Source organism: Anomalospiza imberbis, chromosome 19 (assembly GCF_031753505.1).
Source record: "Anomalospiza imberbis isolate Cuckoo-Finch-1a 21T00152 chromosome 19, ASM3175350v1, whole genome shotgun sequence".
In the NCBI taxonomy this organism is placed as follows: Eukaryota; Metazoa; Chordata; class Aves; order Passeriformes; family Viduidae; genus Anomalospiza; species Anomalospiza imberbis.
In genome coordinates, this window is record NC_089699.1 from 8547056 (window position 1) to 8563857 (window position 16802).

At 45.1% G+C, this 16802-nt stretch overlaps 1 protein-coding gene and 1 long non-coding RNA gene across 5 annotated transcripts in view; one reads left to right on the forward strand and one right to left on the reverse strand.

Moving 5' to 3' along the window:
- The window catches only part of LOC137485191 (uncharacterized), a 25041-nt gene continuing 8239 nt past the window's right edge, over positions 1 to 16802 (forward strand). The window contains exons 1-4 of one of the 4 annotated variants that reach the window (XR_011005216.1): positions 5 to 2646; positions 5057 to 12256; positions 12340 to 12442; positions 13755 to 15190. This is a non-coding gene — a long non-coding RNA (uncharacterized lncRNA). Of the gene's footprint in view, positions 2647 to 5056; positions 15191 to 16802 lie in introns of those variants that run through there. The other 3 variants (XR_011005215.1, XR_011005214.1, XR_011005213.1) reach the window with 3 other exon arrangements.
- Positions 3005 to 12133, reverse strand: SLC16A5 (solute carrier family 16 member 5). The gene is made up of 4 exons (XM_068209526.1): positions 11914 to 12133; positions 8601 to 8744; positions 6763 to 7629; positions 3005 to 5157 (listed from the first exon to the last, which is right to left on the reverse strand). Exons 1-4 carry the CDS (start codon positions 12131 to 12133, stop codon positions 4916 to 4918), a joined length of 1473 nt encoding a protein of 490 aa, XP_068065627.1. The 3' UTR covers positions 3005 to 4915.

Here is a 16802-nt window from a genome sequence, read left to right on the forward strand (position 1 = left end):
GAGGGGTGGGTGTGGTCAGTGCTCCGTGTCTCGCTAAATACATTCTATATAAAATTATATATTTTATAGAAAAATAAATGAGCCTGTGTTGAGGTATTCGACTGCCTCGTTATATAGCAGAGCTTTGCTGTTTAAACGCGTGGTTTTGCAAAGCAGCTAACCTTTTCCCACTGATTACTTACTCAATTTTCACCTCTGTGTTTGTTGTGCTATTCCATCCTAATGCTGTTGTCCTTGTGGTAGTGCTGCTCCTGGATCAGTTCCAGTTTAAATAACGGGATTGCAATTCATGACGCTGAGGGAGAAAAGGTAAAAACAGGGCACAGTGCGGGAAATTATCTGTGAAAAAAAAAAAAAGAAACAAAGCCAGGGAGTGAATTAAAGAGCAGCAGGTGATTCCATCTTGGTTGTACAAAGGTTTGGGCACAGAGCAAAGCAGTTCCCTTGTCTTGAAGTAACACAGCTCAGTGAAAACACCACAATTTTACGTGCTGCAAGAGGGTTCAATTATGGTTCATGTTGTGTAAATATACAAGGTAAAGGTTAATGTAGATCATAAACTGTGGGAGTGGACTCTGCAGAAATCTGTACTGCTTTTATTGAAGCAATTACATGCATGGCTGTTCTTCTGTGGATAAGGCAAGGAACAAGCCGTGAGAATATGTTGTCTTTTATGTTATCTCAAATGCAATTGATTTTCCTATCAAGCTACTTAGTCACGGACTGATCCACATGGCACCAGTGACAAGGGTGGTGGGCTGATAACCCACACAGCTGAGGGCACTGAAATATCTGCCCATGACTACATTGAATAGAAGGATGAGCAAAGAAGCTTCACTGAATGCTGTAATGCTAAATATTTTAACATTGTAATGGTGTGGGAAGATACAAAACATGAAACACAAAACATTTATTTCTACGTGGTATAAAAGCCAGGCTAAATGCTAACAGCTTCAGCTCTTAGTGTGATTATCAACGGAGGTCAGTATGTATTTATGTATATGTCTAAATATATACATGTGTTTTTATCTGCATATTTGAGTATATCTATCTGAAAATGATCAGCAAAGGTGCTACAAACTGTGTCTATATTAGAATGTTTTGCTACTGTAGTAAGAAATCTCTTCTAATGTGTGCCTTTATAAGTGGTAAGTGTTGCTATACTTTAAAGCCTCATCTATCATTAAATAGAAGGTGAATGAGAAATGTGGGAAAGCAGGAGCAGAGAAAGCAAACACAGGGAGCTAGTCCATACAAACAGAGCGCTGCTGGGATTGACAAGTAAGGGGGGGGACTGTGTTTAAAAAGGAAAAATGCAATTACTTCTGTTTGTAAGAACTGCATTTACCCACCCAGTATTGGCTGTATAGTTTAATGGTCTGTGCTCCAAGCACTGGCTGTTTGCCAGAGCAGTTCCCAGAGCAGGGGCTGGTCTAGCCACGGTAGCCACAGCTCCAGGGGCTATTCTGGTGACTTCCATAGCACACCAAAGCCAGAATTCAGGAAATTTTAATTTCTAGTAGTTTATTTTCTCATATCTACTAGCTATGTCTGCAAACAGCAAGACAAGCTCTTAAATTAAGTGATTCTGCACTTCAGAGGTGTCTTAGAGTGTGTAAGATTGCCGTAATCTTTATTTGGGGTTTATTGCTATTAAATATAAATAATTAGTATTAAACTTTCCCAAGTATTACCCTGGCAAAGAATCTTAGGCTTTTAAGGGTCATAATCTTGCAATACTTCAGAGTGAATTTCCCAGAGTGAATGTTTCATTTCAGTGAGGAAAGGTGCTTCTAGCCAAAATGCTTATCTTGCAATAGTGAGAATATCTTCAATGATAAAGGGTGCAGGGGAGGAGCAAGAGGGGACATGGCTCAATTTTTGTGGCTCTGCTATTTCTCAGAGATTTGTAACCTGTCTGAGTTATTAGCGTTTGTCCCAAATTAAAGCCAGGGTTGTTTTACTGTCTGCAGGTGTTAAAGGAACTGCTTCAGTGAGCCTGCGGTTGCCTTGTGTAAAGGGCTGACCTTAAACTAATGAGGGGAACTTTTATCACTTTCTTTTCCTTCTGGTCCCCAAGATTCCTAAGGACTGAGTGTTGCTGCACCTGTAGGATCCCTCTGAGGGGGAATATTTATTATTCTGTAGCATGCTCAGGTCTCTGCTGTTATCCTTTGCCAAGCTCCTGCTCAAGGCAGCTTGGAGTCCAGGTTGGAAACACACACGGGAGAGGAGACCTGTGGAAAGGAGAGGAGGGGGGTTGTTTTCTCTGTTACGGGAGCTAAGGCATCATATTCACTTGTGGAAACACAGCATAAAATGTTACTTCTTGTCTGCTGAGGATTTGCTTCAAACCTGTGGGTTGTGGATTACTTTTAAAGGGTCTGTGGAAAGTAACCAGAGGAGACAACCCTGTTTTCAGGCTTAAGTTCTATTACAAAGGTTCCAGTCAGCAACTTGAGAAATGTTAAAATAACAAGTTTGTGAATTGGTTGTTTTTCTTCCCAGAAACTTCTCTCTGCACCTGCGAATAAGTCCCAGTGACCCCAGTGATAAGTCTGGGAGTATCAAAAAGCACTTCTGAAAAGCACTCACCTTGCCTTTCATCCTAAATTATCTTGCACAATCAAGAAATGATCAAAACAGGTATCTTTGCCTTGGTGTAGGAGAAGCTGATCTCTGTGTCCGCTTCAGTTGGTGAAGATTTTTTGGTTTTGCCCTGTACATTTCCTTTTTTATGAAGCAGCCAAGGCAAAAGCATTACAGGTGGATCAACTGGCTCCATGCAGGAGGTGCCTTCCATTGCTCCTTCACCTAACCTTTGTTTCCTGTCAGAAATTTTGGTGGATTGTAGCTTACACCATATCGTGCCTGTTTTGTCCAGGACATTTGTAGCAGTGGGAGGATCTGGGGCCACATAACCTCATATTTCTGTAAGAAAACAGGGAATGTAGGAAGGTGAACAAAATTTAAAATTTAAGAATTACACACAGAGAAAATGGCAACCTGTTCAGCTGCTTAGCTGTTTATTTGCAATAGCTAGAAGAAATTTGGGACTTTATCCCGTTTTATTGTTTTTTTGTGAGAAAGCCCCTTCATTTTCCTAGGAATGTACAGAAGTCTCTTTTGGTAAGCTGAGAAGCACCAGTCCCTGTTTACTTCATAGTTATGGACCGTGTAAGCATTACATTAGTTAATAAGCACATGTGATGAGAGATCAGATATGTATGTCTCCCCCTAACTATCTTATTTAACTATAGGTTTGATCAGGAAATGCAAATCCTCCTGGGTCTGTAATCCCAGGACAGTATTGGAGAAGATACTGAGCTGTGGGAGCGGGAGCCTGTCTGAAGGGCTGACGCCCCTTCTGTGTAAAAGCTACCTGTTAAGCCATTGTAGTCTCCGAAGAACTTGGAGTCAGTTTTCGAATGGTTTCATCCAAAGTGGGTTTTTTTTAATTGGTTTGTTTGTTTTGTCTGGGGAGCTCTAATGAAAGCTGTGGGTTTGTCACTAGGAAGGTGATAGGACAGTTCTCCAGATAAGCACTGCATCTGAGTTATAACAGTTCTTAGGCACTGCAGTTCCATTGAAAGCTGTTACTTCTTCCTTTTCACTCCCATTTTGTGCTTCCATCTTTTTGATTGTTCTGATGTGTTGGGTTATCTTTATCTGCGTGCTTCATGAGCTGTTGTCCGTGTCTGTTGGATCAGGGATGACACAGAATATGAACAGTTTGCATCTTGAGCTGATGCTGAGGCTGCTGCAGCTATTGTCTGAGCAGAGACAAGCCTAAATCCTGGGAATGTGGCAGAGAAAGCCACTTACAGCCAAGGCTGTATGGATAGAAAGTCAGCGACACTGGCTTTTTTCAGTATGCTTTCCCCACAGATTTCTTTGTAAGTTCTGCTTCTGCTAATAAGAAATATAAGTTATGTTTGTACAGAGTTCTTCATAATGAGAATGCTGGTGTAATTACGTTCAAAAGTCCAAGACTAAAGAGCTGAACTGATCTCTACAAAGAGGAACTACAGTTGCTTTGTATTTTGCCCTATAAAAAGATGCTTATCCTTATTCTTAGGTCTGATATTACCCTCCCTGCCCAAAAGGGTTCCACTTGATGCTGAAGTGTGTTTACATGAGCCATGGATCCTCTTTTATGATATATTAAACTGCACTTGAGATATCAATAGTTATACAAAGTAGGCCCTCCAAGGCATGGTGGGTTGTTTTTTGGGGTTTTTTTGAGGCTCTGGAGTTGAATTTTGAGGCTTTGAAAGTGTCCTTGGCATGAAGAACTACTGTGTATGCTTCACAGGAGAAAATAGTTGATCTTACTAGAGATTTGTCTGAGTTCTACAACCCATGCAGCTGCTTTTGTATAATATTTAGAGATGTGGAAAATAATAACACACTTCCTGTGGAAAGTGTTTGTCTTGCCACCCCCAACATGGGAAAAAAACCAGGAAGCCTGTGCACCAAAATTGCATATTCAGATGAGGCAACAATATTTATTTGTGAAGAACTGCCCATTAGTATGTGTTATCCGGCACTACCAACTGGAATGTGCTTGTGAAATTCCAGTGACTTCTTAAAGATGGTGACTTAACCCAATTGAACTGTCCCAGCTTTTGTCTCCTGGCGCTGGGTCCCATGGCTGTTACCCCATGGTTTGCTTTAGGAGAACTCAGATCTCTTTGTGCTTCATCTCCTTGGCTGGTGCTGGGTTCTGGGCTGGGCCTGTGGTCTGGATCACTGTCTTGGAGTCTGACAAGGCCCTATGGAGTGCAAGTACAAAGGGAAGATGACAGTAGTGGAAAGCAGACTGTTTTTTTTTCTGATCTGCCATCAGTGTTGGGCCATGTGTTGCTTTGTACAGACCACGTCATGGTGTTGCTCTTTTTCCCCCTTCTTATTTTCATATGCTCGTGATGTACTCAACTGCTGGAGGGGATTGACTTTCAGCCTTTGTTTCTGTTGACGTTTCATTGTACTGGTATCTGGAGGGATTGTCCAAATGTGCTTTGGAAGCCTCTCTCAATTTGTTTTTTTTTTCCAGAGCACAGAAGCTGAGCCCCATAAATACCGCAGCTGATATCAGGAAGAAGCTGGAGTTGTAGAAGACGTAGTGGAAATCACTGGTTATGTCTACCAGGAGACCTGAAATAGAAGTCATAGCTTAGCCAAAGAGAAGAGGCACACTAAAGGCATTCATTTACATGAACGTTAAACCTGAATCATTCAGCAAACTGCCATATACAAAAGACAAGCATGCTGTAATGAGTTAAGTTCTCTCCTCTTCTCTGGATTCTAGTGGTTGTTTAGTTTTTTATTTGTAGTCCCAAGTCAGGTGATACTTCTAGAAATACTAGAAAGTATTTCTCAATACACAGAGAGATCAGGAAAGAAATGAAATTGTAATTTTCCTCAACCTGCTGCTTCATTTTGTTTGCTCAGCAGAAGACCCTTGTGCCACTGCCACTCAATGGCTTTTGAAATGAGTGACCCTATTACATCCTAGGGCAGAAAATAGAACAACTAGATAGAGAAATAGCTCAGAAATTTACATAGTAAGATCTTTAAACTGAACATTTGTCTCTAATCCTATTTAATGAAGGATAAGGAAATTCACAGCACAGCAAGATTATGACTAACATTAAGTGACCTCAATATAAACCATTTAGAAACGTGAGATATCAAGGAAGTAATTTATCACTAATATTAGAGATGGAAAAGTGATACTTAGGCCAAATACATGATGCCTTCCATAGGCTGCTTATCAATGTGGAAGTACTGGAATAATGTTTATTTGCTTGTATTTTTCAGTCAAGATTGGTGATGTTTCTTTCCATGGTGTACTTTTCTGTATCAGATTTTAGGACTACAATCAGAAATGGAGCTGCTTTTACTGTGCTTTTTTTATGCCCATCTGCTGCTCCTGTCAGAGATGACCAAGAAGGGACCTTTTTTACTCTCTGAGAAAAGTGACTGACACGCTAATGCCAGGGAGTACCATGAAATACACTGCATGTTACCATTGCATTATCAAACCAGACATAACTTTCCTGATGAGTAGCCACAATTCATTGTCTGGAGAAGACAACTAAAGCCTGAAATGAGGTTGACATGCTCAGGTTGACATTTGTTGTTTGTTGGTCCTTTGAATTTACTGCAGGAGCAGGTGTGTCTTGGACAGGTCAGTTAGTGGCATTTGGAGTGAACTGTGAATAATTTAGTGGACTGAGAGTCATAACTAGCTCTTTCTTGTCTCCAGAGAAAAATTAATATGCTCCAGAACTTGGAAAGAAGATTGAACAGAAGCTTTTACTATGGGTCTTTTGAATAATGTAGGACCGGGAATAATTGTGAACACAAATAATTTGTTTAATGGGATGTTCGCAATTTCTTGAGACTTCATGGATAAAACAGTGCAAACTAGTAAAAAGGTGAAAAAGTTCATAGTTATTCCTGTCAGCCTTTTGCCACTGGAAAAAGCTGTCATTGCTCCCATATCTATCAGATCACTTACCAAGTGAGTAATTTTTTCAGTGTGCTTTTGATGCAGCTGTAGAAATTTCTTTCCAGCTGTCAGAAGAGGCTGATGATTCCTCTCCAACCCTACCTTTTATACTGCTCTCTTTGCATGACTCACCTACACCATGGGTCTGGAAACTCCATAATTCCTCTTCTTGATGCTCTCAAACACTTGTCACCAGTTTCCAAACCACCATCTTTCCCCCAGGCAGCTTTCATAGCCTCTCTCACCTGTGAGCGGGGGCCCGATGAGGAGGGTGATGCTCTCTAGGATGGTGAAGAGCCCTAGAGCGCTGGAGAACCTGTCCATCTCTACCACATCCATCAGTACCTGGAAGGTGAGCGCCCCAACGCCACTCATGGCTATGCTGAGGATGATGCAGTAGAGGATGAGCACACTGAACTCAGCTGAAATGACACAGATGAAATTGCTGAGCCCGCAGAGGAGCACGGCCAGGCTGAACAGGTAGATGCGTCTTCCTGTGAAGACTCTGTGTCCTGAGAGGAGCCCTGTGAAAGGGCGGATGAAGATGTTGATGAACCCGATGATGGAGATGAGGAGGGCTGCCTTGCGTTCCTCCACCCCACTGTGGATAGCGTAAGGCACAAGGTAGACATGGGGTAAGGCAAACCCCATCATCATCCAGGTTACTCCAATAGTGTAAATCTGGTAACCTTTGTTTTGACAGAAGATGTCAAAAGCCAGGTACTTCTGCAGCATCTGGAAGCATTTTGTCCTTTTAGTGTGCTTCTGGAGTGTGGGGTGATGAGGAGATGCTCCATTGGACAGCTGTGTCTCTTCTGCTCTGCTCCCTGGCTCCTCTTTGGGCTTGGTAGATTGTGGAAGTGACCCTGATGCCAGCTGAATGGGTCTCATGATGGCTCCACAAACACAGCAGTTCAGTAGTATTCCTCCAAAGATGAGGAAGGTGTTTCTCCAACCCATCTCATCCAGCAAGTATTGAGACAGCAGCGGCCACAGCGTGAAACCGAGGGAGACACCGGTGGAGGCCACGGCATTGGCCAGTGTTCGCCACCGTACAAAGTAGTAGCCCAGCACAGTCACTCCTGCCTGGAAGCTGAAACATGATCCCAGACCTAAAGATGAAAATAAATGACTCTTCTTTATTGTCTTAAAGGGTGAAAAGAGCCCAAATTCAGGGTGTACCCACTGATTACTTCATCTGCCATTGAAGCATTTTCTGACTCACAAGGCCACACAGCCCCCAGGGATTGAGTAATACTCAGAAATCTGACACCAGGGATGAAAAAGGACATTGTGTGTAAATTAAACTATTTGTCTTGGGTATGGTAAATATACTGATCTAAACTGGCATTTTTCTGGGACACAGTGCAATTCCTAAAGTTGCTATGGAATTGTTCATTAAAAGCTTGGGTTTTATACCACATGCAATGAGCAGTGCTGCCCTCCTGATGCTTTCATCAGGGCTCAGGGAGTTGCTTGTTTTTCTCTCTATGCAGTGGCCACTGCTTAACTTGCAAGATCCAGCAGGAATGGTTCCAGAGTAAGGAATTAATTTCTCTGTTTTATTAAAAACCAAGAGTTGAACGTCAGTTACATAGGATAAATATTTGGAAAGGAAAAGTTCCCATCTGTTATTTCTATTCAAAACCAACAGGGTCTTTTGTTAGAAAAAGATGTCTCCATTCTCCCCCAATTTGGAAGTGGTGAATTAAAAGCTCAGGGAACCTGAGAAGGACATTATCTCAACACATTATGTTCCAAGATTGGAAAAACAACAAAAACCCTCCCTTCTTGAAAGACAAAAGGCTGAGAAGCTACTAAAAAGAACAGACATCCTTTTTCTCCTCTGGAGACCTGTAGCTTTTTCCAGAGAGAAGCACTTCCCAGCGAGCTTGAGTAGGTGAGGTGTGTGCTAAAGGGGTGTGGAGGCCAAGTCTAGTGGCTGTAGGATTTCTGCTGTGCTGGGAGGCTGTTGAGTTCTCCTTTTTCACAGATGAGTGGAAAAATGTGACCACTTAGTTAGGGCTCTCCCATTTCCCATCTCCAGCACAGCAGCTGAGATTTCCTGCTCTGTAGTACGTACCAGTGATGAGGCCTGCTGTGAGGTACAGCTGACTGATGGACTTGCAGAAGGAGCTGGACACCATTCCCAGCCCACTGAGCAGCCCACCCAGCATCACCACAAACCTGCAGCCAAACCGCTTCACCAGGATGCTGCAGAGGGGCCCTGGAAGTAGAGAAGGAAAAGGGAAGCAGTTAGGGAGAAAGGAAGTGTTTTGTACCTGCTGGATTGCTGCAATTAACAAGTGATATAGTCTAGAGACCCTGAAGGTTTTCCAGGCAGCTTAATGTAGTGGGGGAGACAGGAAGAGAAAATATATTCTGTGATCCTCCCAAGTGCATGGGCAGCTTTTTGGCTGAGGTGAAATCTGTGATCTGCTGGGATTTTGACCATCGAGTAGGATGTGATGGATTTTCATTAAAATCCCTGGAAATGGACTTCTGGTGAATTCCATGAGATTATGATAAATTACTTGTTTGATTATGACATTTAACATCCTTCATTTTGGGGCAGGGAAAGATTAGTTCACATGTGCAGCCCACCAGTGGGAATGTGCTTCTCTCTGCATGCTCTGGGAGAAGAAGATCTGAAGGTAGAGTTTCTTTTCTTGTTCCCTTGAGGATCCTCAAGGTTTTCCAGGTTTTATTAATTTTTTTCCCAATTCTGAACACTCAAGGTTATGTAAACAAATGCAAAATGACTGTAAGCTGCAGAATTAGGAGTCAGTCAGTGTAGGGAATATAACCTGTGGCATATTTGTGACCTAAATCAACATCTGGTTTGAAATAAAATCCACACAGTCAAGTGAACAGTGGAACATTATTAAAATTAGGAGTGCAGCTGTCTGTATTTTGATCTGCTTGGGAGATTTTCACCTCAGACTTCACCGGCCTTTGAAAAAGTGTCCAGCAAATGTGACTGGATTATTTTCTTCCTGCTGAAGACATTAAGGATGGTACTCCTGTTTAACTAGATTTATGCCAAGAAGGCATAAATTGAACACTATAAAATAATGAGATTGGCTCTAAAAACCATAAGTATTTTTCATTATTAGTTCCTGGTTACTTGTTGTCTGGGTTTCAAATGTTATTTCTCACTTGCCTGGGGCTTTTGTGCTTTCTTTTGCAAGAGTAATATCAACAAAAGTGCTGCATTTGTATGAGTTAGTGCAGAGTGTTCTGTGTGCATGGATATCTAGGAGCAGGAACCTGTAACAGCCTGAAATCCCCTTTGCAGACAGATGTAGGACCCTAAGTCTCTCAAATTATAACAAAATAATCATTAATGGCTTTTACCTAGGAACGTAACACTGATAATGGGGTATGTTTGGCTGAGTTGTGAGTTACTGTTTGCCCTGTGCCCTTCCCCATTTCCTTACATAGCTCTCCTGCATGGAACCTTCTCTCAGTACTGGCTGCTCTGAGAACAGGCTGCTCTGCCCATTTCCCTTCCTCTCCCAATTTTTGCAATATATAATTTCCCCCCCCCCCCTCCTTAATTAAAAAGAATAAAAGTGAAGAAAAGAGAGTGGCGCCTTTAAGAGATACTGGTGACAGCAGCAAGCAATTCTGGGAAAGATTTAAGTGCTGAAATGTAATCAGAAAACCTGAATCAAGTAAAGACTGGCCCCCTCCAAAGGAGGTCAGAAGTTGCAGCAAAAGCCATATGTGCTTGGCCTGAGAGGGAAGCTTTGATCTCTGTTTATTTTGTTTTTTTGTTCCTTCTGTTTTTTGTTACTGCTGCCTCCTGCTACTGGGGGAAAGAATAAGCCCTCCTGTGCTGTAACACTCTGCAACAGGAGACATAACTGGCAAGCAAAGTACAACTCTCTGGCTGTGCCCTGACAAATTCTATTGTGAATATCAACACAAGGCTATTCTTTCCTTATCTAATGTATAACTTTTGGATCTATGTACTGGCTGTCTTTGTATTACCTTTTACAGTGGTTCTAGCCTCCTATACAACAATTACTTCATTAAAAATGACAGGATAATTGACATTCTTCTGGATACTGACAGAGTTGTCCTTCCTGGACATGCTGGGACCAAGCTGCTTCTGAGACCATTTCCCAGAGCCAGCAGGTCCCAGTTGGATCCTTCCCATTAATCACAGAAGGATCACAGGGGCTGGAAAGCAGGACTGGGAATGCCCAACAGCTTCCAAATTCCAAGCCCTGAGGATACTGCTTTATTTCTGCTGTCTCTCAGTGGTGATTCCTCCCCTTGTCACTTCCCTTGACATCTCTTTCCATCTGCATCTTGATATTCTGGACCCAGCTGTTTCTGCTAAGGTGCAAACTCAATTCCATGCAGGTGGCTGCCAGCCATATCCTGCATGGTACAGACTGAACCTGCCATAGCCTTCGCATCAGTGTGACTCGGGGCTCTGGGGTTGTTTTTTTGCTTTATAATGTAGTATCAACTTTCACTAGCATTGGAAGGGAGCAGGAATGAACTCAGAGAGAAGCTTGGACACATGGGCAACACTGGGAAGTTTCCTTCTGTTGCCCGGTAGGGTTTGGGTTGTCTGTTTATCAAATAAGCACAGGATTTGTATGGGTCACAAAGCACAGACCACTCATTGGGAAGTCCTTGAGCTGCTGGAGATTTGGTTTTCTGTCTGCAGAAAGAAAAAAGAATCCCCACATCTGTGTGTGGAATCTGGGACCACTGCCCTGTGCTGCTCCCATATATTTTTTTAGGGGAAAACCAGTGATTCACTCTGCTATCCACAGAGCACAATGTTCCTTCCACCTCTGCAGCCGGAGGGTGCTGCCTGACCCACATTCTGCACTGATCCAGCCCTGCTCACATCCACCCTGAAGCCTGTGTAGGTGTGTGTGCCATGCCACCGCCCAAGGAGCTGCTTTTAAGGCTTTGCCTCAGCTGGCAGCACTGAGGAGCCCAGCTTTTGGCATCTCTTCAGCTACAATGAACAGAGCTGTCATGTGGCACTTGGAAGGAGATGTGCTCTCGTGGACAAGATGAACCAAGAAAGCACCAGAGCTCCAGCACTTTGTGCTGGCTTATTCAAAGAGCTTCTGTGAGAAATAACTATGGTCTTGCTGATTGGGAAAAACTGGGCTGAGAAAGGGATTTGTCTTCTTTGACCAAGGGTCTTGGCTGACTCTGAGAGTGACAAAAGGGAGCATGGAATCTGTGGACATTTAGCTTTGGACTGTGGGATCCAAGTGGCTTGGAAATGCTGTGTGCTGCCAAACAGCTAGTCCCTTCCACCACCTGCCTTAATGAAATGCCGAAAGTATCCTCATTACTTCATCCCACCAACAGCACAAGACAGGATGTGGAGGAGACCATTACCTGCCATCACTCACCTCCTCCGTGCAGCACGGCCACCATGATGGACGGGAACCATGACGTCTCGCTGTTGCTGGCCTGGAACTCGTGCTGGAGGTCCGTGAAGAAGACACCAATGCAGCAGGGGAAGCCCAGCGTCAGCCCCTGCAGCACCACTGCAGCCAGCAGGACCATCCATGCCCATCCCTGGTCCTGGGGCTTGGCAGCGCCGCGTCCTGCTGCTTCTCCTTGGGACATGATAGCTCTGTTCTCCTCTAAGCCAGCCTGCTGGGGAAGGGAGTGCAGCTACCATGCAACCCTCAGCCCAGTGAACAGGCCTTCAGGGAAGAGCTGATGATGTTCCTGAGGCTCAGAGCACCGGTGAGTCCCACACCTTTCCCGGCTGACACTCTTGACTTCTTGCTCTGCATTTCTTCCAGCACCTCCCTTCCTTCTCACTACAGGATCCTGGCACCAGATTGTTTAAGAAACCACTGCCTTCTCCTTTTATATTTCACAAGACTGTGACCACAGCCAGGTAGAGGACAAGACCACACCTCCTCTGAGGTATGAATTGGCTTTACCTAGTTCCGCCCTTATTTTCCCTTTCACCTGCTTTCATCGTATGGAGTCCCCTTGCTGGCAATAGCTAAGGTCACTCAGTCCCCGTGCTGAGGAGGAAAAACTGCAAATGCCAAGTAAAATAGAAACCTATAAAGGTTGTGTGTCACGGCAGAGCTCAGTGTGAACCTTTCAGGAAAACTACACCTATGTACAAAGTACTGGTGGTGAAAAAACATTTTAAAAGCCATTAATTAATTAGAATCCAGTGCTGGCAGATAGGCTTTTGCTTTGCCTCTCTAGATCTGGAGCTGCTTCTGAGAGATCCCAGTTTGGATTTCTCTGAGACTGACAGAAACGTATAGCACTAGCATTCTGCATCCTCTCCACATGAATAAACATGCATAAAATAATAATCTCTGGCAGCTGGATGAGCTCAGAAAAAGTGCCCATAAGGTCACTGCACAGCGCAATATTTACTTAGCACTCAGATAGTGTTTTTTCCCTAAAACAACAGCTGCACTGAGGTTTTGTGTCCAGCTTTAGAAATGAATAATAGTTTGATTTTGCTTATTATTTCAAATATGCCATGTGGCAGAAAGTTAGTTTCGTACCTCAGGCTGAGACCAGAATTTGTCAAACGAAAGGCGGTGCCGCGTGGCTGCGGCTCATCCCCTGTGTGCGCAGCCCGGTCAGCTTATGGCCCACGGTCAGACCCTTCTGCTTCAGTAGCGACTACAGGCTTTGATGAAGTCTTTTGCAATATTAACCTAGGCATCATTTCTGTAAACAGGGCTCTTATGCTGGCTGGCTCACAGCCAGGAAACAAAATAAAAAAAGGCTGGGAGCAGAGGGGGCCCGTGGGAAGGGGCTCTGAGATGCAAATCACGGTGGTGGTGCTCAGCACACTTTAATCCTTTGTCCAATTTAGCTGGGCGCAGATAATGCAACTAATTCAAGTGCTTGTCTCCGTGGTGTGAATTAGCTGGCTAACAGCCTAAAACCTCTCCCCGGCAACAGCAAACCTGCAAAAAAAGGCAGAAGCACAGCTCTTCTCTGTTCCCAGCTGCCCTGTCCAACTTTTGAGTTTGTCCAGCAGATTCCTGGCTCCCCTCACATCTCCCTGGGTGCCTGCTTACGGGGGAGGACTCTCCAGTGCGACTGCAGACCCCATGGCTTTTGTCCACCTTCTGCCCCAGGCTGCAGGACACCTTTTCCCCTGGACAGCCCGACCTGCGCAGTCACTGCAAGGACCTGGGGATGTGCTGCAGGTGCCACACGACCTCCTCACTGCCTCCTCTCTGCCTCCTTTACAAAGGTAAAGGAACAAGTTTTTTCCAGCTCTGGCTTAGCCGTCTGCGCCACACCGAGCAACAGCGGTGCCGCAAACCCTCGGATTAACCCTTCCAAGGTATCCAGATAGGATGGACAGTGTGAAAGTGGAGGGCTGGTGTGTGTTGTCCTGTTCCTATGGGCTTGGTGCTCTCAGGCAACCTGCCCCTGGTGCTGAGCAGTGAACATGACAGGACTGCGACACCTGCGAAACACGGGCAGATTTTCACACGCACGTGATCATTCCATATTAGTAGGGTTGGGAATAGGATCGGAGTTCACAGCAGTAGCCACACCTGGGTGCCTACTGCAAACAGTGTGCTTTTGTTGGGAGCAGGTGAAGAGCGCAAAGGTGCTTCTCTCTACCAGCCTGTGGAGCACCTGGGGACACATGAGTGCCCTGGATGGGACACAGGGAACAATTGCCTGTTTCAGTCTTTCTCTCCAGTCACTCTCTGGCAGTCACTGTCTGCCCTGATAAGCCAATCATCTCCTGTTCATGTTTGAATGTTGTTTCATGTTGTTTCTTCTTCCAGTGATTCCCCAAGATATCAGCATCCAAACCTTGGATTTCCCTAGCTGTTGTGGAGCAGCCCTGGTAGCTGTTGTTTATAGCAGCAGACCAGGAGTGCTCACACAGTGACTCGCCCTTCTTCTGTGCCTCAGTTTCTCTCAGCTCTGATGGGGGACAAACAGCTGCTGGCATGAGGGTTCCTGGCTGCTCCCTGCAAGAACAGGGAGCCCTTTATGCCAAGAGACACAACAACCTGCAGCATTTATGTAGATCACCTCAAAGGAAGAGGTTTCTATTTCACAAATTCAGGTTTATGTTATGCAAATAATGATATTTATAGTCTTCAGTAAGAGCTTGTAGCTGGGGCACCTCTGCAGGGAGATGAGCAGCCCACTACTACTCCGGAGTCACTGAGGAGGGAGACCCACCCACAGGGTCCAGCAGGAAAGTCAGAAGTGTGGCTGGGGGGACACAGAACTACTGCCCAAAGCAATGGGCTTGGTGGGGTGTTCAGAGACTGGACAATGCCTGCAGCTTGAGAACAGGAGTGGGAATGGAGAAGAAGGTTTCTTGCACCTTTCTGCCATTATGCTCAGCCCTGGCATGAGCTGGACACATATTTTATGAATGTGTAAAATAAGCTGCATGTACAGAAGCAAGATGTTTACTGGGTAAACTGAGTGGGGTGATAAATTGCTTTTTGGGGTCTCTCAGGGTAGGAGGGTAGGAAAGCCAAGCACTTGTCTTGGTAAATACCTTTATAAGTGACTTTTTAAGTACCTTTTCATCCTGAGACCATGGCTTGCTTTGCCATCCTCCCCCATTTAGCTTATATTATATCCCAGCTGACTTTTCCAAGGTCATCCAGTGAGGTGATAGCAGAGAATCCAGATTTAGCTCTGATTAAAGCATCAGCCTGAGTGGTGCAGTCTGGCCCAGTGCTATGGGCTTGTCTCTGCTGGATGTCACTTGTTAGCAGTTGGTTGCAGCCCTCAGGGGACAGGCTGTGCCTGGGGCACTGTGGAGGTGGCTGCAAGTCCCTTGCTCTCTCCCTGTCTTTACCAGCATGTTACAGCTTGGTAAACCAGCCCCATGCTCAGGAGCCTCAGCAGCAGCTTTGGGACTTAAAAACTGGGTTTAGCAGTGGCCTTGGCAGTGCTGGGTTAATGGCTGGACTCAATAATCTTAAAGGTATTTTCCAACCTTTTGTTAGAAATGGTTCTGTGATTCTTTGTGGCTGGATACCAAAGTGCAAACGCCTCAGAGCTTGCAAATCACACTTGAGAAAGACCAGTTGAATTTGTTCCAGAGATCCAGATTAGCAAATCCTCTGGCAGATTAATTCTTGCAGAGGAAGTGTGGGTGGTTGTTTGGTTTTGGGTTTTGTTTTTTGTCTAAAGCAAAGAAAATGAAGAGACATTTCAGCTATGGGATTGCAGAGCGCTTTGTGGCAGGGAGCTGTTCGTTCCCCAGGTTCAGTCACAAACTCTTGCTCTGATCCATCCCTGGAACGTAGACAGACCCAACAGAAACTGAGGTCTCAGAGCACCTCAAAACAGGTTCCTGAGGCTGGGAGAGGACCTGAACAACCCTGGCAAAACCCCTTCAGACCAGCTCTGCTAGTACTGAGAAAATGGTGCTGTGCCAAGGATGGAGGAAGTGCTGTTTATCCCGACTTTCCCAAGCAGTTCCCATAGCATCACTCCCACATCCTCCCTCTGCAAAAGGGATCAGGGTCCTGCCTGCACTAACTGGTCTTAATTAGCCCGACCAGCCTCATCTGTGTCCTCCTCCCACACCCCCTCCATTCTGTTTGTTTCCCAGCTGCATTTAAGTCCAGATCCTTGTATGAATCACTTTTTGCTCAGTTTCACTGCTGCTTTCTGCTCTCCTGGGTTGACTTGGGGTCTGCCTGGCTGCTTTGCGCTCATTACTCACTGACAATGTGGGTATAAGACTAGGTGAGAAATCCCCCTTTTGGGACTAGGTTTAATGGCCATTAGCCAGTGCTGGGATAACACGGCTTAGCCTGGAGATGGGAAATGAGAGCTGAGGAGGCAGCTGGCACCAGAGTATGCACTGACAGCTCCCACTGGCCTGCAGGAATCCAGCAAGTTGTGGCTTGTCTCTGCTCTTTATCCCAGTGGTGGAACTCTGGCTGGTGGGTGACTGCAGATGGTTTGTGTGCATGCTGGCCCTTGCCCTCCTGACTGCCAGCATTCCCTCTGGTCCCAGCTGTCCCAGAGCCTGTGCTTTGTGTACAAAGTGTGGTGCCAAGAAGGACAGCATCCCCTGAGGCAATGGGGATCTAGAGATGAGTCTGAGGAAGACTTTGTATAAACTCATGATGAAGGTGGCTTTGGGAAGAACTCTGGCTCATGCTGTGTGACACTCTAACCTGTCACACTGCCCTGGCCTGCCCTGGGAGTGGACAGAGAGAGGGACCAATGGTGGCATGGAGTATCTGAACAGATGGAGGTCCTTGCTAGGAACCTGGCTGAGGTTACTGAGGATATCTGG